This window comes from Sycon ciliatum, chromosome 2 (assembly GCF_964019385.1).
Source record: "Sycon ciliatum chromosome 2, ocSycCili1.1, whole genome shotgun sequence".
Classification (NCBI taxonomy): Eukaryota; Metazoa; Porifera; class Calcarea; order Leucosolenida; family Sycettidae; genus Sycon; species Sycon ciliatum.
In genome coordinates this window covers 35,755,706-35,780,705 of record NC_088644.1, presented here as the reverse complement: position 1 = coordinate 35,780,705, position 25,000 = coordinate 35,755,706, and the positions used below count along the sequence as shown (strand labels likewise).

At 48.1% G+C, this 25,000-nt stretch overlaps 2 protein-coding genes across 3 annotated transcripts in view; one reads left to right on the top strand and one right to left on the bottom strand.

The window, feature by feature from the left end:
- The window catches only part of LOC135809848 (aldehyde dehydrogenase family 3 member B1-like), a 17,269-nt gene extending 5,303 nt beyond the window's left edge, over positions 1-11,966 (top strand). The window contains exons 6-15 of the mRNA XM_065323286.1: positions 806-969; positions 3,420-3,501; positions 4,541-4,636; positions 5,545-5,597; positions 6,489-6,621; positions 6,900-6,970; positions 8,064-8,179; positions 9,303-9,435; positions 10,864-11,022; positions 11,224-11,966. Coding sequence (XP_065179358.1) covers positions 806-969; positions 3,420-3,501; positions 4,541-4,636; positions 5,545-5,597; positions 6,489-6,621; positions 6,900-6,970; positions 8,064-8,179; positions 9,303-9,435; positions 10,864-11,022; position 11,224 — 1,008 coding nt within the window. The 3' untranslated portion in view covers positions 11,225-11,966. The remainder of the gene's footprint in view (positions 1-805; positions 970-3,419; positions 3,502-4,540; positions 4,637-5,544; positions 5,598-6,488; positions 6,622-6,899; positions 6,971-8,063; positions 8,180-9,302; positions 9,436-10,863; positions 11,023-11,223) is intronic.
- Positions 11,967-12,758: 792 nt separating this feature from the next.
- LOC135809847 (TPR repeat-containing protein DDB_G0287407-like) overlaps positions 12,759-25,000 on the bottom strand; it is a 12,685-nt gene continuing 443 nt past the window's right edge. The window contains exons 1-4 of one of the 2 annotated variants that reach the window (XM_065323284.1): positions 20,673-20,938; positions 15,620-18,453; positions 14,581-14,696; positions 12,759-14,241 (exon numbers count right to left, since the gene is read on the bottom strand). In XM_065323284.1, coding sequence (XP_065179356.1) covers positions 13,269-14,241; positions 14,581-14,696; positions 15,620-18,439 — 3,909 coding nt within the window. In that variant the 5' untranslated portion in view covers positions 18,440-18,453; positions 20,673-20,938 and the 3' untranslated portion in view covers positions 12,759-13,268. Of the gene's footprint in view, positions 14,242-14,580; positions 14,697-15,619; positions 18,454-20,672; positions 20,939-25,000 lie in introns of those variants that run through there. The other variant, XM_065323283.1, reaches the window with a different exon arrangement.

Sequence of the window (25,000 nt, the reverse complement as noted above, 5' to 3'; positions counted from 1 at the left end):
AGTTGAAGACTAGTCACATGACACTTCACAATGGGAAGACTAGTCACATGACTACTTCACAATGGGAAGACTAGTCACATGATACTTCACAATGGGAAGACTAGTCACATGACACTTCACAATGGGAAGACTAGTCTTTACAATGGGAAGACTAGTCACATGATACTTCACAATGGGAAGACTAGTCACATGATACTTCACAATGGGAAGACTAGTCACATGACTACTTCACAATGGGAAGACTAGTCACATGACACTTCACAATGGGAAGACTAGTCACATGGTACTTCACAATGGGAAGACTAGTCACATGACACTTCACAATGGGAAGACTAGTCACATGACTGCTTCACAATGGGAAGACTAGTCACATGACTACTTCACAATGGGAAGACTATTCGCATGACTACTTCACAATGGGAAGACTATTCGCATGACACTTCACAATGGGAAGACTATTCGCATGACACTTCACACAGTGAAGGCCATTATTCCCTTCACACTTAACTTCGTTGTCAAGTTCTCTTTAGTTCTTTACACCTTTTCTCTGGTTGCTGTTCACTTCACACGTCACTTCGTCATTGCATAGCGTCGTTTTTAGTTCTTCACTTTTCTCTGGTTGTGTCTACCTTGGCAACTTGCATAGTTTTTCTTAGACTACAGTGAGTCGCTTTACTCTCTTTTACTCTCCTTACAGAAGTAGTCACTGATGCGTTCTGAAGAAAAATATTTCTGTCAAAACGAATTAGTGCTTGTTGGCCGTGGATGGGTTTACGGTAATTTCTGTGGTTGTTTTTCCTGCTAGGACTGTTTCCCGGTTGTAACTGGTGGCATTCCGGAGACCACTGCTTTGTTGCGCCAGCGCGTCGACTACATCTTCTACACCGGAAGCACGTTTGTCGGTCGTGTGGTCATGAAAGCGGCAGCTGAGCATCTGACTCCAGTTACCCTGGAGCTCGGTGGTAAATGGTCAGTTTTTTTCTCCTTCTCCTTCAGTGTTTCTAACGAGAGAGCTTGGAAGCTCAGGGCCCTACGCTATGCTTTTTTGCCTTGATGACCTAGACAAAAAAAAAGCATAGGGATGTTATAAATTCTTTTAAAAAATCCTCTTTTTTTAAGACATAACCTGGGATTCGAACCCGCACTATCGCGCGCCCTGCATGCATCGCCCGATACATTTCGCATACATACGAGGTGAATAGCAATTTCTGGACATGAAAATAAAATAGAGGCCCACTGGCTGTGTGTTTTACATTTTTCATATCCATTTGTATCTATTGTATGGCCTAATCCTTCATCTTTCCAAATATGTGACAATTGCTCATGCTGTGATCCCAGAGACTTTATAGCAGGATGTTTTCGACAGGCCAATTTTTTGGCCTAAATTCCAGTGTATGGAATTCTGGACATGAAAGTAAAATAGCGTCAATAGGCATCCTATACTGCACCATTTTTGTAATTTTTTCTATTGGTGGACTGCAGTTGGCCTCTTCACACTTCCAGCCAACAGGTCCAAGACTATACAGCGTCTGAAGTGGAGTGCACATGGGGAAGCCAACGATTCGTCCATTACTTCTTATTTTACTCAAAATTCAAAATTCTCATGCGACATAGTACCACAAAACTCGTTGAAATGCCTCCCACGAAAAGGCTATCAACAAGGCACTGACACGAGGAGAAACTACAACAGCCCAGCTGTCAACTACAACAAGAAAAAACTTCATCAACCTGACTGACTTGACTGTACACGCGACGAAAAATTATTTTACTCGAAATGTCCAGAAATGTCCAATGTCCAGAAATAGCAATTCACCTCGTACTAATTCTTCCAAGTTGTTTCACATTGTGATCTGACGGGAAAAAAGCATAGGATGTTAGAAATTTTTCAATACTCCTATTTTTTCAGGCATGTCCTGGGATTCGAACCCGCACTATCGCCCTACATGCATTCCCCCATACACTTCGCATTTATACCCATTCTTCCAAGTTGTTTCACATTGTGATCTTGCGTTTGAAAGCCCTATTTGAATATGCATTGTGGCCAGCCATCTTTGATGGCACGGCACGGTAGGGGATAGGTACGGGACAGGTACGATCGAGGGTAATACGACACCGTCTCCCTACCGTACCGTACCATCAAACACAGCTGGCCACATACAGCTGCCCGCAATATTCAAATAGGGCTTTCAAACGCAAGATAATAGGGAGGTTTAGTCCCACGTAATCCGTGGGTACTTTACGTGGGTGTACCACGTGATACTCAGTGACCCACGTACAGACGTTTTCTGATTCACGACATACCGTGTATGGAGGCTCACCCACGTTCCGCCAGAACGTGGGTGAAAATCAGAATGGAGCGCATTGTGCGAGCTGTGAGGGTGCTCAGCTGAAGAAGTTTCCGAAGCACGAAATCAAAATATTGGATGAGCTTCTTAGGCCGGGGTAGCTTCGTCTTTGACCAGGTTTTGGCCTTTAGCTTCATGCTTTTGTTTGTTCCGTGTGACTAAACACAACATTGCAACGTGGGTGCCCTTCATCCACTTTACGTGGATCACCCACGTACGCGTTTCCGTTACGTGGGAACTAAACCTCCCTAATAACGTGAAGCAACTTGGAAGAATGGTTATGAATGCGAAGTGTATGGGGGGAATGCATGTAGGGCGATAGTGCGGGTTCGAATCCCAGGATATGCCTGAAAAAAAAGAGAATTGAAGAAATTTATAACATCCTATGCTTTTTGCCGTCAGATACGGATAGCGCCAGGCGTGACACAAACAAACAAACAAACACACAACTTCTGCATAACGTTAGCTACGGGAATAATATTATTTTCTTGTGTGTATGCATGCATGTGAGTGGGGAGGGGGGGGGGGGGGGTGCATGCATGCGTGTGTGTGTGGGGGGGGGGGGGTCCTGTTCTGGGACTTTATGCTGTAGGGTAGTGCAGTGTGTACGATGTAGTGAGTGGCAAGCTACTTGTTGCGTGTTCTGTCGTCATTCAATGCGAAACACCTCAAATATTGTTATTTTGTCAAAGAAGGGTTGCAGCTAGTTCTCGCTCCCGCTCCTATTCACTTTCTCTTGGGTGTGGCGGTAATCTTGAGCTCAAAGATTGATACTAATAAGAGCCCACAACTCTGAATCCAATTCGAATGGTCTTGTGTGACTCGGTGCAATGTCCTCGATGATTTCATAAATGTAAAATAGAAGAGAACACATGGGTACGGGTTATGAAGTAACTGTCCTCGACTGTAACAAGATACTATGCAGTCAGGAAGTGCCCTCTTACAGTCGTGGACAGTTACTTCACAACTTGTACCCATGCGTTCTCTTCTATTTTATATTTTTATATCTATGACTGTGCTATGATGATTGTGACGTTTTATTTTGGCCTATTTTATTTATTTCTCTATGTCTAGCCCTGTCTATTTGGATGAGCGCTCCGACATTGAGATGATGGCGGACAGAGTAGTTTCAGCAAAGTGTATGAATGCCGGCCAGGTAAGCGTGCTCGTCCCAGGTGAACGTGTGTGTGTGTGTTTGTGTGTGAGAGAGAGAGAGAGAGAGAGAGTGTGTGTGTGTGTGTGTGTGTGTGTGTGTGTGTGTGTGTGTGTGTGTGTGTGTGTGTGTGTGTGTGTGTGTGTGTGTGTGCTAGAGCAGTAGAGGGGAGGCCCAATCCCACAACTCATTACTTGTACTCTTCTGGCACTGAGTCGATTTTAGTTGGACCGAATAAGCTGCCACGCTCCGTTCGTCTATTTCCAATTGAATTTGCCCACCTCACCTAAATGGGTAGAGTGTGCACTCCTAGATAGGGATTTGTATGGCCACTTCACCGTAGCGGTCACTTCCTTCATAGAGAAGCACGGGCAAAGGTGAAAATTTCAAAGCCTGTTGTCTTCTGGGTGCTGAATTGAATGTTGATGGTCTGGTAAGGCTAAGTAGTAAGTACATCAATGCTTCACAGAGGCAGTAACTGCACCTTAACTTGCTAGTGTGCTCAATGCCTATGGTGGGTAGAGTGCAGTACACAAGAGCTACACACAGGAAAAAAGTAAGGGCTCAAGCGTTGTAGCTCAGAGTTTCAGGGTTTGGCAATCAATCGCCAGAGTTCCGACGAAGAAGCCCATACGTTCCTTTGTTTACCTACAGTGTGCATCATTCTGTTTGTATCTTAGTAGTGGCAAGAGTACATAACCTCCAAGAGTGTGCAACTCCAGCTATGGGGTCTGCGACGGCAGAACTTCACATCACGTGATGCACCCGTACACATTATTTGCACTCTGTGCATGATTGATACAGGGTTGTACGAAACTCAGCTTTGGGTACAACTCTCTTGTGATCACTTTGCACTGTTTTCCAGTGTAACCTTTTGAACCATGTCACGTGATGTGAAGTTCTGCCATCGCAACACTGCATAGAGGTTGTGCAGGCAGTTGCACACTCTTGGGGGTTATGTACTCTTGGTAGTGGTCACCCGTTTTTTTGTTTTTGTTTTAAGTCTATTCTCTCCTCCACCTTTGGTGTTGTTTGTTTGCAGATCTGTGTGTGCATTGATTACATCTTGTGTACTCGCGAGGTTCAGGACCGACTCATTGCCGCCATGAAGAAAGCATTACATAAATTCTTTGGTGACGTAAGTTGCTTTTTTTGCTATTGTAACGTGACAGTGGAGCAGTGCAGCACGGCAGAGTTTAGTTTGCACATGGAAAGGAATACCCCCCCCCCCGGATACAACAAATCTGATTTCGGCATTTAACCCTTTCACTGCTGCAGGGTTGTGCACACAGGCTCTGGAAAAAATCCGAAAAATAGGGCCGATGGCCAACTCCACTACGTTATGGTTCAGGCAACTGGGTCGGTGAACTTTTGGGAAATGAAGGCCAAAGCTACCAACATCACACTGACAAACTCGATAGGTTCCCCAAAAAGAGGTATAAAGCTGTATAGGACACGTAAGTTTGCTGAATTTGCATAAAATACGGCAAAGTCGGCAATTGCAGTTGGAAAACCGGACGAAAAAAGGGAAAAAAGAGACGCAGAACGTAACTAAGCGGGATCCGTACCCGCAACCTCTCGTACATGAGGCAGGAACTGTACCAACTGACCAGCAGTGACAACACACGTGAGGAGAAGACTAAAACCGGGTATTTATACCATGACGCACATGTACGTCATCAGAGCCTGGACGTCATCTAGGATGACGTACATGTACGTCATCCGCGGTGAAAGAGTTAAAAAATTAACCGTGTAGTGGCGTGTCTGGTCTGCTCACCTCCCACCGCTTTAGCAACTGCATCCGCTCCTTGATCATCGAAGCGGTGACGACGTTCCTGTGGATACGGAGTTGTCCGTGTGGCGGTGGACTCTGACACAAACTGTGACATTTATTTGTGTATGCAAGGGAATTTCTTGTCATACTCTGTGTGTGTGTGCGCGGGGGGGGGGGGGGGGGGGGAGTACACCCTGTACTGTATATAGCTGATACTATTGCCTGCTTGGTCTCCTCTTTCTCCCTCTCCCCCCCCCCCCCCTCCCTCACAGAACATGCAGAAATCAAGCTGTTACGGCCGTATTGTCAACGACAGACATTTCCAGTAAGTGCACAGAAAGCAACATTACAAATACAATGTCATGTACGTACGTGTTTTCCGGTGTATAAGCTGCACCTACAGTCCATTCATTGGAAACTGGCACCCTAACTTTTAGGCGTCTCCCACACATAGTTGCAGATTTCGTGAAAATAACAGTGCATCCTGCATTGTGTGACCCGTGCAATTACTCCTTGCCACATTTGAGGCCAAAAAAGTCCAAGAACAGGGAAATAGAAATTCAGCCAGGTTTTACAAAATTAGGACGGGTATGCCATGGAAAAATGTATTGAGAAGCAGATCCAAAACCCAGATTTTTGAGATTTAAAGTGGGTTTTTGATCCTCAATTCGGCCCAAATCCGGCTTTCAGAAGCCAGCAGGACTGTTTCCGATGAATGGACTGTAAACACTTGTAATTTTTTACCCCAAAAGAAGTCGATGCACCTTATACTACGATGGTCAAATGCTCCATCTTTAATATACTCCAGAGAATACGGCAATTGCAGTGCCACTGTGCCTACCTGTGCTGAAATACCACGAGTATAATATGATGTAGCAGGCACATCCGGCTGCAGTTACTGTATCACATTGTGCCATTTTAGATCTGTAACAATTTCGGTGTCAAGGACCTGACGGTTTTCAAGTGTAATTTGCGAGTAGAATTAGGTGAGCCGCATTCCTTTCATATGCAATCTACAGTGCATACTCCAGTGCCTGGCTTCTCTATCGAAATTACCGACATGAAAGTTACACAGAAAGTAACGTGTTCTGCAGTGCCTGTAAAAGTCATGACTGTATAAGCTAGGATTATTTTTTATAATTGTTGTTGTTGTTGTCGTCGTCGTCGTTGTTGTTGTTGTTGTTGCTGTTGTTGTTGGCGTTGTTGTTGTGTGCAGGCGCTTGACCAGCATGCTTGATAGCAGTAATGGCACAGTGGCCATTGACATGGGGTCAGACCGAGCTGACCGCTTCATGGGTCTGAAGGTTCTGTCCGATGTTTCCGCAGATGATTCCGTCATGAAGGATGAGGTACGCTGGCCACCGGCATGGGTGCTGCTGCTGTCTCTGCTGGAGGTGATGGGAGAGCGTGCTTGCGCGCGCGCGCGCGTGTGTGTGTGTGTGTGTGCACGTGCACGTGCACATGTGTGTGTGTGCGCGTGTGTGTGCATGCATGCATGCATGCGTGCTTTCATGGCATCCCTGATTATGATCGCTCCACTAGATTGCATTCATTGGTGGTATTATTGGCTAGCCTTGGCTTGATATTGAAGTAGCCATTTTCCCGCTCTGGTCTTGTGCTCCAATAGATCTTCGGGCCAATCCTACCCATCGTGCCTATCAGAGATGCGGACGAGGCCATCCAGTTCATCAGGTCCAAGTAAGTTGTTGTTTCTGATCATGTTCACTATAAATCTGGATACAGTCAGACCTCGCTTATCCGGTCCTCGCTTATCCGGATCCCTCGCCATCCGGAAGAAAAATCGTTGGTTACCGTTTTACAGCATATGGCATGCATACGTACAGTATGTGTGTTCGATTATCCGGTTCCCTCGCCTATCCGAATGTTTTTGTGGAAAACGGATGTGTGCGGTTATGCGAGGTCTGACTGTACTTTGTTGCATTGATGAAGTCAACCCTTGGTGCTGTGGTGAGTAGGACAGTTGCTGCATAGTGACAACATCATTATACCAAGTGATCATCATAGGTAGCCAGCGGCGGATCCAGCGATCTCTACAGGGGAGGTTTGAGTATACTAGTAGTCAAAACTGAATAGCTGGTACATGTACAAGGACACAGTAGTACATTTACGAAGTGTATGGGGTTCCGCGGAACCGCTGGAACTCCTCCTGAATAAGCCCCGCCATACATGTCGTTCCTCGTACTCATTTGCACTCCTGCCCACCCCGTGCAAGAAAGAAGCTACGAGTACCGTATTTTCCGGAGTATAGTGCGCACTTTAGATGTGCTATTTTAGGCCCTAAATCGCAGGTGCGCACTATGCTCCGAATATGAAATGCATGTACTTCAATGAAGATTGAAGTGCGCACCCCCAATGAAGATTGGGGGTGCGCGTTATACAAAGGTGCGCACTATACTCCGAAAAATACGGTAACGGGGACCGACACACTCGTTTCCTGAGCGAGCCGTAGTCTCTTGAAATCAAGCTTCCTATGCGGTGTGCTCCCGTTGCCAAGTCGTCACCTATGACTATTCTCAAATGTAGGGCATGTTAGACATTGATGTTTCATTGTCATGCCATTCAACTATCAGTTACCGCGGGACCACACGTGTGATTCAAGCAGGCTGTTGCAGTTTGCAGTGGGGGGCGGGGAGGAAGAAAGAAGAAGAACCATCACTTATGGAGTGCTCTGTTGGTTTGGCCTTGTGTGTGTGTGTGTGTGTGTGTGTGTGTGTGTGTGTGTGCGTGTGTGTGTGCGTGCTTGCGTGCGTGCTTGCGTGCTCGGGACCAGGGAGAAGCCACTCGCAGCGTATGTATATTCTCCGGACACCGCCACTGTGGAGAAGTTTGCAGAATTCACTTCATCCGGTGCTCTTGTTGCCAACGATGCAATGGCACATTTGCCACGTGAGTACTTCAAGTAGCTGTTTTGTGTTTTCTGTTTTGTTATTGTTGTGTTTTTACTGCTTCATGCACGACATATCTCTCTCCTCTTTCCGCTGTGTGCCCGTGTGTGTGTGTGTGTGTGTGTGTGTGTGTGTGTGTGTGTGTGTGTGTGTGTGTGTGTGTGTGTGTGTGTGTGTGTGTGTGTGTGTGTGTGTGTGTGTGTGTGTGTGTGTGTGTGTGTGTGTGTGTGTGTGTGTGTGTGTGTGTGTGTGTGTGTGCATGACATATCTCTCTCCTCTTTCCGCTGTGTACCGTTGTGTGTGTATGTGTGTGTGTGTTTGTGTATATGTGTGTGTGTCTGTGTGTGTCTGTGTCTGTGTGTGTGTGTGGGGGGGGGGGGGGGTTGGTTGTGTACCAATTATTGTTTACTTCCTCATGGTGGGGATCTCAGCGCGTGCAGTGCGCAGGGTGTTTGCGCATACATTGCGTCATCGAGTTTTGTGTGCAGCTCGCGGACACAGCAGAAAAATGGCGACGGTCGATTTTCGACACTTGGGGACGCGGTGGACACTAGCGGAATCGTCATCTTCATCGTCGTTCGAACATACTTTGTAATTCCCGCCGAAGGACAGCGTGGCCAAGGCGATATTGCCCCAGTCGATTTTCCTATAATTTTCCATGCGGCAAGAACCCACTTCAGAGAGGATTCAGTCAAAAATTCAGACGTTTTCTCCGGTTAGATTGTCCTAACTTCGATTTTCAGTGCATCAGCCGCAATTATCACTCGGAGAGAAGACATCGCGCTCAGTAGAAGAGGTGTTCACGCTGCGTCCAAGAGTGAAAGATTGTGCTCTTTGACCCTCCATAGTTCCTCTGAGAGAGTGTCTGGGAGATAGGTAGCTTGGAGATGGCCGTAGAACGTGCTTTCCTGGACGCAATATTCAGCCATTTCTACTGTCTTCTTCAACTTGATTTATTTCGAAAAAAATGTTCTTTTCCACGATTTCTGCACTGGACGCATTTGGGATCGAAAATCTCACCTGCGCAGACTGGCTGCGCAGTTCACGCGCTGAGATCCCTACTCATGGGTAACAACATCAATGTCTGTTCTTGTGTTTGTGTTGGCCATGCTTGGTGTGCGTAGTGGCATCACTGCCGTTCGGTGGTGTTGGTCAAAGTGGCATCGGTTCCTATCATGGCAAGGCCTCGTTCGACACGTTCTCGCACCACAAGTCCATCCTCGTCCGCCACCAGAACATGGAGTTTCTGAACAAGCTGTGAGTAGAAACACGTGCACACACACACACACACACACACACACACACACACACACACACACACACACGCACACACACAATTTGTGCTACGCAGGGTTCTAGGCAAAGGGGGGTAGGGGGCGCAGCCCCCCCCCCTCCCCCCTGTGAAAAAGTGCCGCCCCTTACTCATTTTCCGATTTTTGTATTTTTCATGCCGTTCAACGAAAATACAGTTGAAAGCCACTAGCAGAGGGTTAAAAAGGTACACTTGTCTGGGGTAAAGTTGGGGTACATTGCATTTTGGGTGGCAAAACAATTTTGGAAAATGGAAAAAATAGGCTACGGGGTAACTGTTCCCCCCCCCCCCCCCCCGGTACTATTTTTACGTGCCTAGAAACCTGCTACGTAATGTGAAACTAGTGTAATAGTGCTCCTCCGCATGCACATGCACAGGCATCTGAGTCCTTCTTTTCTACATCCACCGCCACCAAGAGAATCTGATGTTATTTGTGCCTCACCGAAACTATTCATCAGCAATGCAGACAAGGCCAAGTCGCTAAACATTAATTAAACAAACGCTCTGAGCTCGTGTCCGAATGTAGCCGTGCGCCAAGATTCTACCGCTCGAACTTTAGAGCCTGAATTCTACACCGAGTTTTAGGATACATACAACATACTGCGGAAGAATTAGTAAACTTATCACAAGTCATTCACCCCATCCATGTACTTTTGCACAGGTTGAAAACGACATCTTACCTGCATCCCCTGTGCAACACACGATACCACCACTCATCATTCTAATCGCTGCAGCATCCGTGCCTTCCGCCAAACTATTGCGCTGCAGACTCTTCATGCACCACTTCCCCACTGATGTGTCAAGGGGTATCACTTTTTCTCTGCGATATTGCCCGATGTATATTCCTTTATAATCCGTCTCCTGATGATTGTGTAGAGCACGACTCTTGGAGTAGAGACGAATTCCACTGGACATTGTATGTGTGGAGTGTGGAGCTCTGGAGTGCTGGTCTGTCAGTACTCCCATTGAGCACTCCGACCTGCCGGCAATGATCATCCTGTACAATGTACCCACCCGACGTATGCGGCAATCTCCTATGAACGCTACCGTTGGACAAGACGACTACAGTAAAACCTGTATAAGACTACCGTGACTAGCGACCAGCCTGGTACTACGGACCACTTTGCCAGGCATGGACGGTCTCACATTCATATATGGCTGTGCGGTGCAAACCTCTAACTAAGGACCACCTGCCACTAAAGACCACTTTCTCTGGCCCCAAGGGGTGGTCGTTAGTCACAGGTTTTACTGTATGTGGCTCATCTTACCTCGGTCAATGCTTACAACGTAGAGTGGATATAGAATGAGCTGCAGGTTTTGTTTTTGCTTTAAAAGTGGATTTTTGATTTGTACGGTATTTGCGTGTAATCCAGCCTGCGCTACCCGCCATACTCGGATGCTGGTAGCAATCTTCTGCGCCACTCCTTGTACCGGACGCCTGACGAGGGCATTCTGCTCTACTTGAAAGCGCTGGTGATGGCAACGCTGGCACTGCTGGGCTTGACGGCCACCACCTTCCGCTCCCGGCACTGGTAAGTCGGGGAACGTCGCTGCTGTCGGTCTTTGTGGGGCCTTTGACCTGACTCGGCTGTCCGATTGCAGTAGAGTGCTCATCACGGCTGATCTCTGGCTCTTCTGTTCTTGTACGCTGTGCTTTGTCTGGGCTGTGGATAATAGTAACGTATTTAGTATTTACCCCGTAAACCGTGCTGTGTTCTATTTCTGTCCTCTAGATGTGGCTTTGAAATGCTTTCCAAGTGCCTCATCCTCACCGATACGAAGCGGCTTATGGGAGTTGCTGAGTGTCACTGAGTGTCTTCACGAAAAATCGCTTTATTTCCACCATACTGCTTTGATTCATACCGTATGTATCCATGCATGCACATGTTTGTGCTCACGTCGAGGCATGCACGCGTTCCAGTGCACGTTTGTGTGTGTGCGTGTGTGTGCGTGCGTGTTTACGCATGTGTGTGTGTGTGTGCGCGCGCGCGCGCACACGCACGTGCGCAGGGCTGGACCATCATCTTAGAGACATGCGTTTTCTGGATTATGTCTGCCTTCCCCCGTGCACACATGTGCCACAGCTGGCTTTATCTAGGAACTCTAGAAAGTATGATATCTGCAACCCTGGGGGGTTAATATTTCCATAGACCGTTTCCTGGTTTGATGATATTATTATATTATTTGCAGGCAATTACGCTTCACTATGATGGCGTTTGCCAGGCCAATCTCAATTTTCTCAATTTCCTTCATGATTATTCCCAGTGCTGCTTTGATCACACCCAGTTATATATTATTTCACCCGGCTGGTCTCATCCGGTTCTCTCTATACCAGCCCTATCCGCTATATTCTATATTCTGGTTTTATTTCTAGAGCATCCACAAGGTCGAGGAAGTTGATACGGGAAATTCCGCTTTCTTTTATTTCCACCACTCCATCTTTCATGCTTGATATTTGAAGCAACGACTGACAATGGCATACTAGTCACTGCATGGTGTTGTGTGCTCAGAGGGTACACCGACCGGATTGTACTTAGTGGTGTAGGCACGGACTGCTTGGCGGTTAACGTAGTACCTAGCAGGTGACATCTGGGGCTTCATCCGGGTCCTTCTGCTAGCCCAGTGCTCCTGTCCTGTGAGTGTTTCTACTCCTTTCTAGTTGTTTGCCTTTCACTGCCTTTTAGGCTACTGTTACGGGCTTATCGGGTGTTAGCAGCCATCGCGAGGTCCCTTCGGGAATGGACACGATTATTTCCTTTTTACTCTCTTTTTTTTTTACACTGTTACGCTTGCTGTCAGGCCGTTTCCGTTGTTCTGCACAGGGAGTAGTACAATGGTATTGTACTACTCCCTGGTTCTGCACCACTGTGAACGCACTGTACTTAGGTATGGTAACTGCTAACTCGTTTGTGCAACAGTAGCATGCATCACGTGCTAGAGGCAAGGAACCGCTCTCTTGAGCAACTCTTGAGCAACCGCATGTGCTTACATGATAGTACAGCGCTGCTCAATGAAATCCAGTGGCGAGAGTCAAGCTGGCGCTGTGCACCTTTTCGCAGCCCAATGTTCGCAGGTCAAGGGCTGCGCAACGCCCGGCGCGTGCTCGAGAAACTCTACTGGATTTCATCGAGCTGTACTGTAATTATTAAGATCGTAACGAAAAGTACTTTCTTGTAAATACAAGCACACGCACGTGCACACACACTCACAACACACATGCCCCTCCCACACACGCCTGCACACACACACACACACAGCTACCACAAAGTGTCTTGTCTGTCGCTATTGAAAGCCATGAAAAATCTGCCGAAGAATTTGGGGGAAAGTAGAGAAAAACGAGGGCTAAGTGTGGTAATGTGCAGAAATTGCAAAATTTCCAGGAACTTGAGTTTGACACAAGGCACTACAGTGTGAAATTAGCACTTTAAAAATGTCACTAAAGTCAGCAGAAAACAAGTTCACAGCGCATGTTCTATCTTGAATCTTTACTATCCAATCCTATTTTCTTACTCATTTCAGAAGTCAAGAGCATCGTCGAATAGATTTGTCCCGTATGAAGCACATACACGCCTGTATACATTTATGCGCACATGGCGCACACAGACAGACACACACACACACACACACACACACACACACACACACACACACACACACACACACACACACACACACACACACACACACACACACACACACACATGAGAAGCTAACCAATTCACTAATGTGTGACAATTGAACGCACCCTGCATCCCGGCGTGCACGGGACCCATTTGTTTTACGTCAGCTCTGAGCTTGAGTAGAAATCATTCTTCAATTGCTGCGTGAAGGATAACAGTCGGCACCGACTGAGCGGGCCGCATTTACCTTTCTTGCAGTACCTGCAGCGCCCATTGACATAGAGGTCCAGAGCTGGCGATGACTGCGTGAGAGGCTTGCAGTCCGCCATTGCAGGAAAAGGATAATCGTGCGACGCGGCTGTCGATGCCACCACCTGTGGCGAATCAAGACTCGGAAGAGATACGGCATAGCTAAGTGACAGCTCCCTGCGTATGGTCGTGGGCTTCCTGAGATCACCCTGGCTCGAGTTATGCTTGGAATCGGATCTCTTTAGGTCACTGCGTTCAGCCTTCGGACTCGACTGGGCTGATCGGGACGTCGCAGCTGATTCCAGCTCAATCTCCGCGTCACTGACGTTCTCAGAGACAATCCCTTGGACTAGGAATTCAAGATGTTTTCGTTTCTTGCGGTTGTCATCGGTACTGTGGTTCGGTAAGCCCGTGGCGGATGCGCTGGGGACTGGTGGTGCACTCTGCCTGCGTGCGGGGCTAGCCATCTGTTTACTTATCTCCTTTGTGGCTGAGCTGTCTTCGTCAATCGAACTCCTGCAGCTTCTTGCGCTCGCACCAGTGTCGATGGACATTGTCGTCGAGCAGTCAAAACTCCACGGCATTTGGTGGCGCAGCTCATCAGCAGCGGGCGTCTTTGTGAGATTCTCGTGAATCCTCGCCAGTTTCTCTTTCAGTGCTTTGGTCTCCGCGTGTTCCTTGCCCAATAGCTCGCTTGTGATCTTGAGCGAGAGTCGATAGTGACACTGCGCTTGGGTGTTGTTGCCCAGTTCGCGGAGAAGATCAGCGTAGATGTTGTGTAGCTTGGCGGTCTCGATGTGCTGCTCGCCGAACTCTTTGCAGCACGACTCTAGCACTCCGACGGCCGTCTCTGCCAGTCTTTCCAGGTCCGCACCGCTCTCCCTATACTCACACCAACATAACAATATTATAACAGCGAGCACTAGTGATCAGCATGTGTGGTATCGCAAAGCAAGAGAACGCGGCGGGCATCCTATACGCAAAGTCAAGAGGATATGCACAACAGGTTTGGTAGGCACGGATGCACGTACCATTGGATACACTTAGCACTTGCCACCCCGTTCCGGGCAGTCCAGCCCGCAAAGCAAAGCTAGTACATGTAGTTTGAACCGGCTGCAGGAGCAACAATGGCAGTCCGGCGCAGAAATAAGTTACTAATAAGTAGTAACATTCCATCGAGTCCGGCACATCATCATAATTATGAGTAACCGTTAAACTCACTTTCTGACCAGAATGAGGGATCCGTAGCTGATCAGGCGATTGCGTGATGTTGAGCACTTCTTGCACGTTTTGATGGATCGCACAAGTTGTGCCTCTGCGTCGCGCAGCTGAACATCCTGCAACAGAGCGATAAAAAGCAATGCACGACAGGCTGTACATGTTTAAATCCACTTTCAGATTACTGTGCTCTAGGGTAGTTGATGATTGGCCGTGTTGCTCAGTGATGTACAGCAGAAACTCTGACCGTAGTCACTAGTGACACACATCGTAAAGACCCCATGGCCAATGCCTGGGTACAGAAGTACTCGCAGCTTCAAGTAGTCTACTGTATAAGCAGAAATATTCGTCTGGAATTTCATTTCGTCTTTTTCGTCCAAGGAGCTTTTGGACTAAATTAAATGCCGGACTAATGTCGATTATGTCCAGCTTTTCTATACACTCTTATGATCCATGGACGAAATTTTCAACCGGACGAACTCCCTTTCTTTGGAGTTGGACGAAATTATTGACCGACGGAATTTTCTTCCTCAACAGTGTATGGCAGCAATGCTGCATTACAATAGCACTTAGTTCACACAATGTGTATTGGCTTTGAGGGCCGTGTTATTGCTGCAGATGTATGTGTACTCCAAGTAGTAGAACTTGACCCCTCGGCACAAATTCAGCCCATGTTGGCGTGGCGACGTGTGTGTGTGTGAATGTGCCATTCATATTATAATAATACAAGTACTTGACTCTGTACCGCTGGTCTGCCGGGGCTTCCCCTTTTCAACACACAGTGTACATGTACTAGATCAACAACGTAATGTGTTTTGTGTGAAGTCCACCCAGGAATGCTGGTCTTATGTGCACGTCTATGTGTGCATGCATTCACATCATGTGCACGTCTATGTGTGCATGCATTCACAGTCTATGTGTGCATGCATTCACAGTCTATGTGTGCATGCATTCACATCATTCTCTACTGGTTTAAAATACCCGGCTTGTCTAGCACCTTTAGAAAAAAGAAATGCCTTATGTAGCATGTAAATGAAGTTACCTTTTCTGGCCCCTCTTCCATGCTCTGAGCCACACAGAGATGCAGATGTCCGAGAGTGTGTAGGACCCGGCTGCGAACGTCATCGCCCTCTATGCCGAACATGTCGTGCGCCGAGCACGCGTTGGCGCCGACCATGGCGCGCTGGCAGTAGCGAATGGCGCGCTGGAAGTTGCCGCGCTCCGCCACCAGGCCGACCTTCAGCTGGCACTGGGCGGCGTTGAGCAAAGCGCGCACGGCCAGCGGGTGGCAGTCACCGCCATGCTTGACCATGATACCGAGATGTTGTTTGTACAGTGGCAACGCCTTCTCGTACTCGCCCACTTGCGATAGGAACTCGGCAACCATGTCCATATCGCACGCCAGGTCGGCCTCCTTGTCATCAGACATGTCATCGTCGGCCACCACCACTGCGGTTTCATCGCCAGCGTGTCCGTCTTCGCCATCAGGCAAGAACAACGAGCCTTCGTCGTGAGGTATTGGGCCAGGCGTCAGAGGAGCAGACAGCTCGTCGCAGTACTTATACTGCAGCTCCTTCAGGTACGCCTTTCCAGCCCGGTCGTAGCCACCGAGGTGGCGCCAGAACTGCATCAGACGGAACTTGAGGCCGGAGACCCAGTGGATGGACAGAGTGGACAGCAGTGTCAGGTACTGAAGCAGACGATCATCGTCCCGGGTCTTCATCAAATGGTACGGCAGCTCCTGTGCGCGCCGGTCCAAGGAGATGTCGGCAGTTTCAAAGTATTTGGACAGGAAAAGGTGCACTCTCCTCTCCAGTCCATTTTCACGCTTGGTCTCGCCGTCGGTCAGGTATCGCTCTCTGCATGCTTGTAGCAGTGCAAAGTTGTTGATGCTGATGACGCCGACTGTATTGTAGAAGAGGGAATCATGTGCAGAGGACAGCACCAGGGAGAGTGCCGCTCGGTTGGACTTGTGCGCTTGAACAAGCTCAGTCTCGGTCATGCCGCAGTTGGACAGGCACAGCGACATCATTACATCCCGCACCAGGTTCTTTCGGAAGTTCTTGTCTGGGTTGTTCAGCTCATAGTCTCTCTCCCAGCGCTCCAGGACCTTTTTGAATAGGTCAACGACATTCCCTGCCTCTAAGTAGCGCTGTAGAAGATCCCCAATGGACGTGTACGTGCCACACACACAGAGTTCTTTCAGAAGACACGCCATGAACAGCGGATTGGACGTCTGCGGTGCGTGTGTTATGGTTTCCAACTTCTCTTCGTCGATGCACTTGCCGAGGTCCTTCAGTATCTTGCTGATAAGAATGCGTTTGGCATTCTCGCCCATACCCTCGACGCGCACCACTCTCCACTGCCGCTCAATCACAATCTTATCGAGAAGAACACCGGGCTTAGTTGACACTATCAGGCGAACATTCTTGCCCACTGTCGACGGCAGCCAGGCCAGGTTGGGGACAAGCTGGCTTGCACCCTCACCACCGTCCATCAGGTTGAGCGCGTCAAGAATAACCACCATCTCCGGTGATGTCACTGCTTCGCTGGCGCTGTTATCCCTGCCGTCATCCACCGGATCCTCCAGAGTGATGTTGCCACTTAGCAGCTGGTAGAAAGAGGCGGCTTTACTGCCCGTGTTCATGTCAGTGTCCCCGGGCAGTTGGATGCCGTGCAGTCGAGCCTGGTCAACGATACTTGTAATCACAGCCTCGGTGTTCACCGAGCCGGAGTCGCAGCCGCAGAAGTGTATGCACACTGTCTTGCCCTTTTTCCGCGCCTCCTGCGCCACGTAGGCCAGCAGGGTGGATTTGCCTTGACCCACGTCGCCGGTTACAACGATCGGCGAGGACATCTCGGCAGACTCGAGTTGAGTGTCGAGCGCATAGTGCAGGGGCACGCTTATGTTCTCCGGACACTCTACGAACAGTCTTGTTTGCATGCGACAGTAGGCCTCTTGGAAAAGGCGACCGAGTTCAGACGCTGATAATGCCATCGGCTCCATGTCATCGTACTCTTCCATGTTCATCTCTTTGCTGCACTCCTCGAACTCCGTGCTAATCATAGACTTCATGTCTCTCTCCACATAAGCAGCAAAGTCAGATAGGTCATTGTAGGCCTGGACAGGAAACCCATCATGTTCTATTTCTTCTTTCAGCAGACCCAACTGTTGCAGAGCTAGATCGCTCTCCGGTGGGTCGCCCTCGGCAGAGCCATCCGGGACGAAGTTGGCATCACGGAAGTAGAAGAACGCCCGCTTCTTCATGGTCTGTGCGTGGCGCAGCGCTCCGTGCATGATCTCCAGCTCGGTGACGCTTCTCTCGTCATAGCGTAGCACCCATGGGTGACGCGAGGAAGCTCTTGCTATAGTCTGTACAAGCAGTGAGTTCTCATCATCCTCGCCATTGCCTGTCCCAGCTAGTTTACTTGTATTATGCCAGCCGTATCGGTTGGTCAGAATGCCGATGAAGAACGGACGGCACTGGTCTATTCCGTCCAGACAGATTCCCACCACGCCTCCACCTTGCACCTGTTCGTCAGTCACTCCCCACCGCAGATCCAGCACGTTGAAGCCGAGCGGCTCGGGACGCAACGACGCACACCAGCTCTGCAGCAGGGGCACGACATTGCGCTGCAGTATGTTGCGCTCCGCCTGGCAGTCGCGGAACGTCGACGAGAGGAACACGCGCACGTTCCTGCTCTCCAGGTTACGATCGATGAGTCTCTGGACCACTTCCGCATCTTCTATGATCACATCCTTCCGCCTCTCGTGTGATAGTCCTGCCCGACTATCAGCATTGCAGTTGACATTGCCCTGTCCTCCAGGAGCAAGCTCAAGGGAGCTTGCCACGGAACTCATGGGTTAACAAATACCTAGCACAGGACACAACACACAAGCGACACACTTATGAATTTCGTGCCCAGCACAGAACCAATGGACAGTCTACAACATGTGCTGACTACAGTTTGTACAACAGTGAGACGACAGTACATAGACATGCAGTTGAGCCCGACTTAACCTTTGCCATGTAATAAGCTACATCACTTTGACATCCTACTTTGTATGCTATACAGGGTTGTGCATTATTTAGCGCATGTTCGGGCGGCAATTTCACTCCCTTGTAGAGGCATGTGCAGCTGCCACTTCTGTCAAGAATAGTGCTGAATGCTCCACAGCATGGGAAGGTCTTTGGACTGTCAAAATCAACTGAGCTAAACTTGCTTGACTACCACACAAGCGAGCCGCGAAGAACTTCACAGTGAAAGGGCTATGCACGCACGCGGGCCGACTAGGCAAGCCCGTAAATGCTATCACCATTCAGTAGGGCATCTGCATTCGAGTGTGAGATCATCACTCAGTCAGTGGCGCCGTGGCGCTGTGGCATGGGTACCATCCCTGGCGGTGGCGCTGTGGCATGGGTACCATCCCTGGCGGTGGCGCTGTGGCATGGGTACCATTCCTGGCGGTGGCGGCAAATTCACATGCACAGCAATGCATTGCCATACTTATTACATACTGCATGTTCACCATCTAGTCAGTGTCACTGGCTGATTCTGACGTGAATTATGTATCACCCCACACTGCCAGTTGAAAGGATACACACCTTATCAACTAGCAATGTCAGCAGCTCTGCAGTTGCTATAACCAGGAGCCCTGAAAACCACAGTTTCCAGCTTCGGTCATGAGGTTCATATCATTATACAAAAGTGTGCGGCCTGACAGTTTGAAGGCGTAACAACGTGTAACAGAAACTTGAAGCCTGACAGAAACCCACACTCTCTCGTTCCTGACAAAATGAGCAAGTCGTTGCCTTCTTGGTACTTGACAGTGCTATGTCACAGCCTGCCGGTAAAACAGGCACATACACGGCACTGCCGTTGGAGGTGGTCCGGCTGGAGGGGGGGGGGGGTGTGGGGGTCCCCCCGGGAAAAAAATTGAAACTAGGGTGAAAAATCCTGCATTCTGGGCACTTTTGCCTTTGCGTTACTTTTTCCAAAAAAGTGATCCGGCTTTGAAGCCGGACCGGCTGCTACGCCCCTGTGAAAGTCATCAGCAATTTGAAAATGACGAAGAGGGTTTACACATCTGCTGGTAGTGACGTGGCTGGGACCTGGGGGAGGGGCACGCTCATGCAGAGAATGTCACATCAGCATGCAGCATGACATGCCAATTATCAGAGATTATCAGAGAGTTCGTGAGACCAACCGTCACTTTTTGGGATCACGTGCGCGGAATTTTTGAACGGCTGGTGAACAGGCGAAGCCCAGTTCACGTTCACTTTGTACGGGAAATCCCCCCGGAATGGATTCACGGAGGTGACAGAAGCACTAGAATGGGGCTCCACTTGAATCTGTCACATTTCCTACACTTTTCAGTGCATTTGGACATGTGACCTGTTCACCACAATCTCGGGGTGAGCGCCGCTGGCGGGCACAACGCTCCCGCTCCGTCCTTGAACAAGCATATATTGCTGCTATTACCGTAAAGTACCGCCAGAGCGCCCCGTCTCGCGAGAGCGCCCCACCTTGATTGTACAGCCAGAGAAAGGAAAATCGTATGGCAGAGTGCAACGAAGTGTGTACAATGTGAGAATCTCAGTGTACTAAGGTCACACTTGGCAGGTTTTTGTGTGGAGCTTGTGTCCTCTTGAAGGTACGGATTGACTGCAAAACGTGCAATATGTGTACAAGGTTCATGTCGTATGACCTACAGACAGCAGACCACCTCCACAATACGACCACGAAAGGATGAGATGGTGGGGCGCTCTGGCGGTACTTTACGGTAATATAAAAAAATGATGACTTTTTGGTGAAATCATGCAAACTGCGTATTTATCGTAAATCTGGGATTGCTCAACATGCTCATGTATCTGAACCTTGACCTACAGCCTACACTAGGCTACAGGCTACAAACAGCGAATACACATGTATACAATGTTCATGTACAGTCATGTACATGTTCATGAGGTTGAGGGTATCGGAAATGGGAAAAGTCTGAAAGAATGTGCATGATTGTACTGTACTGTACAAGTACATACAGTACTCTCTTGCCAAGACTGCAGAGTACACGATAATAATGAGTCATTCCGTACCATTCTTCCTTCAGTTTCACCCACCGCCACTGGCATCGACTGCTCGAGTATGTAGCTAGTACTTAGCAGAGCCTGCACAGCAAAGACTAAGTGAAACTGTTTAGGACAGGACGCTGTCCATATATCCCCCATGTGACTCTGAGTGGCACAGGGCGAGGTGACAACCTCTGAATGCCCCTCATCACCAGGGTGCACACGTACACGCGCTAACATCACACACAGGAACAGGTTCTACACTCACATCACGTTTAGGGAGCTCGATAAAAATAATGCTAATGGAGCGGTTGTTATTATAACTAATATTTTAAAGGGGAAGTTAAGGCAAAAATTAAAATTTCACCAGTTGTAGTCTTCGGGGTGCTGAGTCGAATGGTCTTGGTCCGAGGAAGCTGAGACGCTCCCTTCCTACTTGAATCCCAATCGAACTCGCGCACTTCCACCGAAACTGGGTGACTGCGCCCTACTAGATGGGGAGTTGTATGCAAAATGTCACTAAAAGCGCCATTTCGTTCTTATAAAAGCACGGATGACCGCGATTGGCCCATATGTTGTAGTCTTTTAGACGCTGAGTCGACTGGTTTTGGTCCGAAAAGGCTGCGATGCAGCGTTCCTCCTTTATTCCCAATCGAACATGGTTGAACAAGCGGTCACGTGCTCCTGGGTGCCCAAATCACCTGGTCACCACGCCAGCAGGTGACAACTTTCACACCAAGGTTCAACTCGAGTTCAACTCGAGTGACAGGACTGCACCCAAAAAAGGTCAAACAGGCTAGTAAGTTGTACCCTGCAGCGACGGTGACCAGGTGACTGGTGTACGCAGGAGCACGTGACCGCTTGTTCAACCCTGTTCGATTGGGAATAAAGGAGGAACGCCGCATCGCAGCCTTTTCGGACCAAAACCAGTCGACTCAGCGTCCAAAAGACTACAACATATGGGCCAATCGCGGTCATCCGTGCTTTTATAAGAACGAAATGGCGCTTTTAGTGACATTTTGCATACAAATCCCCATCTACAGTCCATTCATAAAAAGATGGGCTCTGGCTCTGGCGAGCTCCCGTATTTGGCGGTTTTTCGTGATTTCATCGTACACAGTGCAGTGCTGTGAACTTTGAAATTTGAAAAAGGGTCCAAAAAGGGTGCCTGAACTGGGGTTCGAACCGCAGAATGCACTGTTGCCAGGCGGGGTCAAACGGCCTGGATTTTGATGGTTTTCCCAATTCTGTGCTTTTGGGGCAAAACCTGGCCGAAATCCTATTCTTGCTATGGCTTGCTTTTTGGCCAAAAAAACTTCAGAAACATAATTGGAAGAGGATTCCATAGGGGATTGCCAAAAAAAATTCTAAAAAAACTCAAAGTTTGACCCATTTATGGCCAAAAGCTAGAAGTTCATTTTTTTCTGAATGGACTGTAGTAGGGCGCAGTATTTTATTTATTTATTTATTGTATTTATTTAAAAGGATTCTCCAAAAGCAAATGGATGCTTATCACGGAAGTCTCCCACATAAATATCGCAAGAAAAATGGGGAAATGGGGAGAGGAGAGTGGAAGATGAAGCATGGGAAGAAGGGAAACAAGTACCTAAATATCGAGGTATAAAAGCAGGAAAGAAATCGACGAGGGAAGAAATCACCTCTGCAGATAATAGCGGGACATTTAGATGAAAAAAAACCAGCAAGGATTAATTTCAAGGAAAAAAAATTTCTCAAACGGAAAAGTTCGGAATTCCAGTCAGAGAATATCTATGCTGAGAGTAATGAGCCTTTAGAGCAATGCGAAAATTGACAGAGGACTGAACGCAGCGGATGTGTTCTGGAAGTTTGTTCCATAGTCACCCAGTTTCGGTGGAAGTGCGCGAGTTCGATTGGGATTCAAGTAGGAAGGGAGCGTCTCAGCTTCCTCGGACCACGACCATTCGACTCAGCACCCCGAAGACTACAACTGGTGAAATTTTAATTTTTGCCTTAACTTCCCCTTTAAAGTGCTGCACTGATCGCTGAGTCACAGTGAGTGCTGAGGCAAATCGGCTCACCCATGACTTCACGCTATCAGAATACAACAGCCATCACCTGATCACGGCATCAGACATTCAGAGGTCCACTCGATCTTGAAGGTGATCACGGAGAAAATAATCAAATTTTGCAGACTCTCGGCTAGAGCATCAAATGCTACAGTGACGTGTACATGTACCTTGCACCTTGTAAAGACTTTTCTAATAATAATATTATTAGTTGTAGTAGTAGTAGTACTGTATACATATGTACCAGTGCAATGTATTTATAAAAAAATATGTTGTGCCAGGCCAGTGTCAGTGATGCATATACTTAGTTATTTTTACAAACAGAAGTACAAGTAATAAATAACCGGTAGTTGACGTGACCAACGTGTAGCCGCCGTATTCCGACGTGGTGAAATGAAGGCCTACCCCATGGGTATAGTCATGTATCACATGTACATGTATATTACCCGTAGATCTACCCATCGCCGCGTCGACCGTCGGGACATCACCAACCCCGTCTATCTGGTCTATAGACTATAGTATACTATAGTCTAGAGAGCACCTTCTCGCGACAGTGTCATGCCTCATGGTGGTGGCAGTAACTGTTGACAGCTGACGAGCTGAGAGAAGGACGCCATGGGCAGAGCATCAAAGAATACACGACGGACGTACGAAGTAGTCTCCAACCCCCTAGCATAATGAGGGTCAGAACCGGGTTCAACACCCATTATGGTTCAAATGGTCCACAGGGACCGGGGCTCTGCCAACCGCGGAAGGTTGTAGTAAGGTCACTGTTTCCGAACACAGTGTCCTCCACCTTGTTTCATGCTGTCAATCTAACAATATGCATGACTTCTTTACATGTACATGACATGTATCATGCCCGGAAGTTTCCGTAAGAGTATACTAGTATTCGAAAGAGGCTTTTCAAACACAATATTAAAATTAATATTGTGTTATTCTATGTGACATCGTAGATTGTATCCGGTCTTGGTGTACAACGTCTGTCAACTCTTTGGTTGCTAGGATATATGGGCGAAGCGGTGGCCCGCCGATGCGAACGTCTTTGCGTGATGTGTTCATCAACAAGTCAGGTGATGCGGCCGCGAATCCGGTGAACTTGACTCTTTTTACTTTCACTTCATAGATGTAAAATACTCTTTTGAATGTTTTGTGTTTGTTTGTCACCTCTTGCAGTTCCGCTGCGTTTGCTGTTTCTCATCTTGTCAATTATTTTGAATGTTGTGGCTCCACTGTATTCGTATGTCGTGTAGCAATTGGTGTGAAGTTTGTCACTATTTTGAACCGTTTTCAAACATGCTCTGGCCGCTCATTCCCCCACCCTTATAACAGTCGCCCTCTCCCTCATTTCTCATCATTACCAATCTGAAGACAAGAAACCGTCGAGACATTATCAGTATCAATCAGTCTAGATCTGCTCCTATCCACCGTTACCTATCCATCATTGTATCTTGTGAACCCCTTGGCTGAACCTGTGATGGTATGTCAACGTATGGACATCAAGCCTTTGCCGAACTGTCTGTCTGTCTGTCTGTCTGCCCGTCTCTGTCTCTCTGTCCTTGTCTCTCTGTACATGTATATCTGTGTCTCCGTTTCTGTCTGTCTGTCTGTCTGTCTGTTTCTGTCTGTCTGTCTGTCTGTCTGTCTGTCTGTCTGTCTGTCTGTCTGTCTGTCTGTCTGTCTGTCTGTCTCTCTCTCTTTTCTTCTTTCTCTGTTGTTCCTCTTTGCACCGGTCCCTTTCCCATTCGCTATCTTTGCTGGTTCACATTCATTGGTACATTTCTGTCAAGTAGTGTTATGTGACTTCAAGTCTTGCCACCTCCTATAGCTATACGTCATAGGATGGGTAGGATGAGTGGGTCAGAATTGACGATAGGCCCAGCTTAGCCCTTTGGACATGTATGACCCAAAATGACATTTACACCTTGCCGTTCGCCCTGGCTCAAAGACTTCTAACCCGCGAAAATGGATTATTTTAATGAAAAATATCTTAAAAAAGAACTGTAATCCAGGCATAGCCCTACAGAAACCAGTAGCTGTCCTGTTGATCCCAAGCTAGCTCTCTCCCTTGACTGCAGTGGGGAAGAGCACCTCAGTGCCAGGTCGATGTGATTGACGTCTTCAACCACAGAACATACTTGAATACTGGAAAGAAGAGCAGTGTGATCGTGCAAGGAAAGCAGGGCTGTTTGCAGCCTGTGGCGGACAATGCCGGTAGGAAACTCAGCAGATTTAGAGACGTTTTCGGGCGAGTGTCATGCACGATACACGTTCGGTGTATGCATAAGAAAGAGGAGAAGAATTCACGGA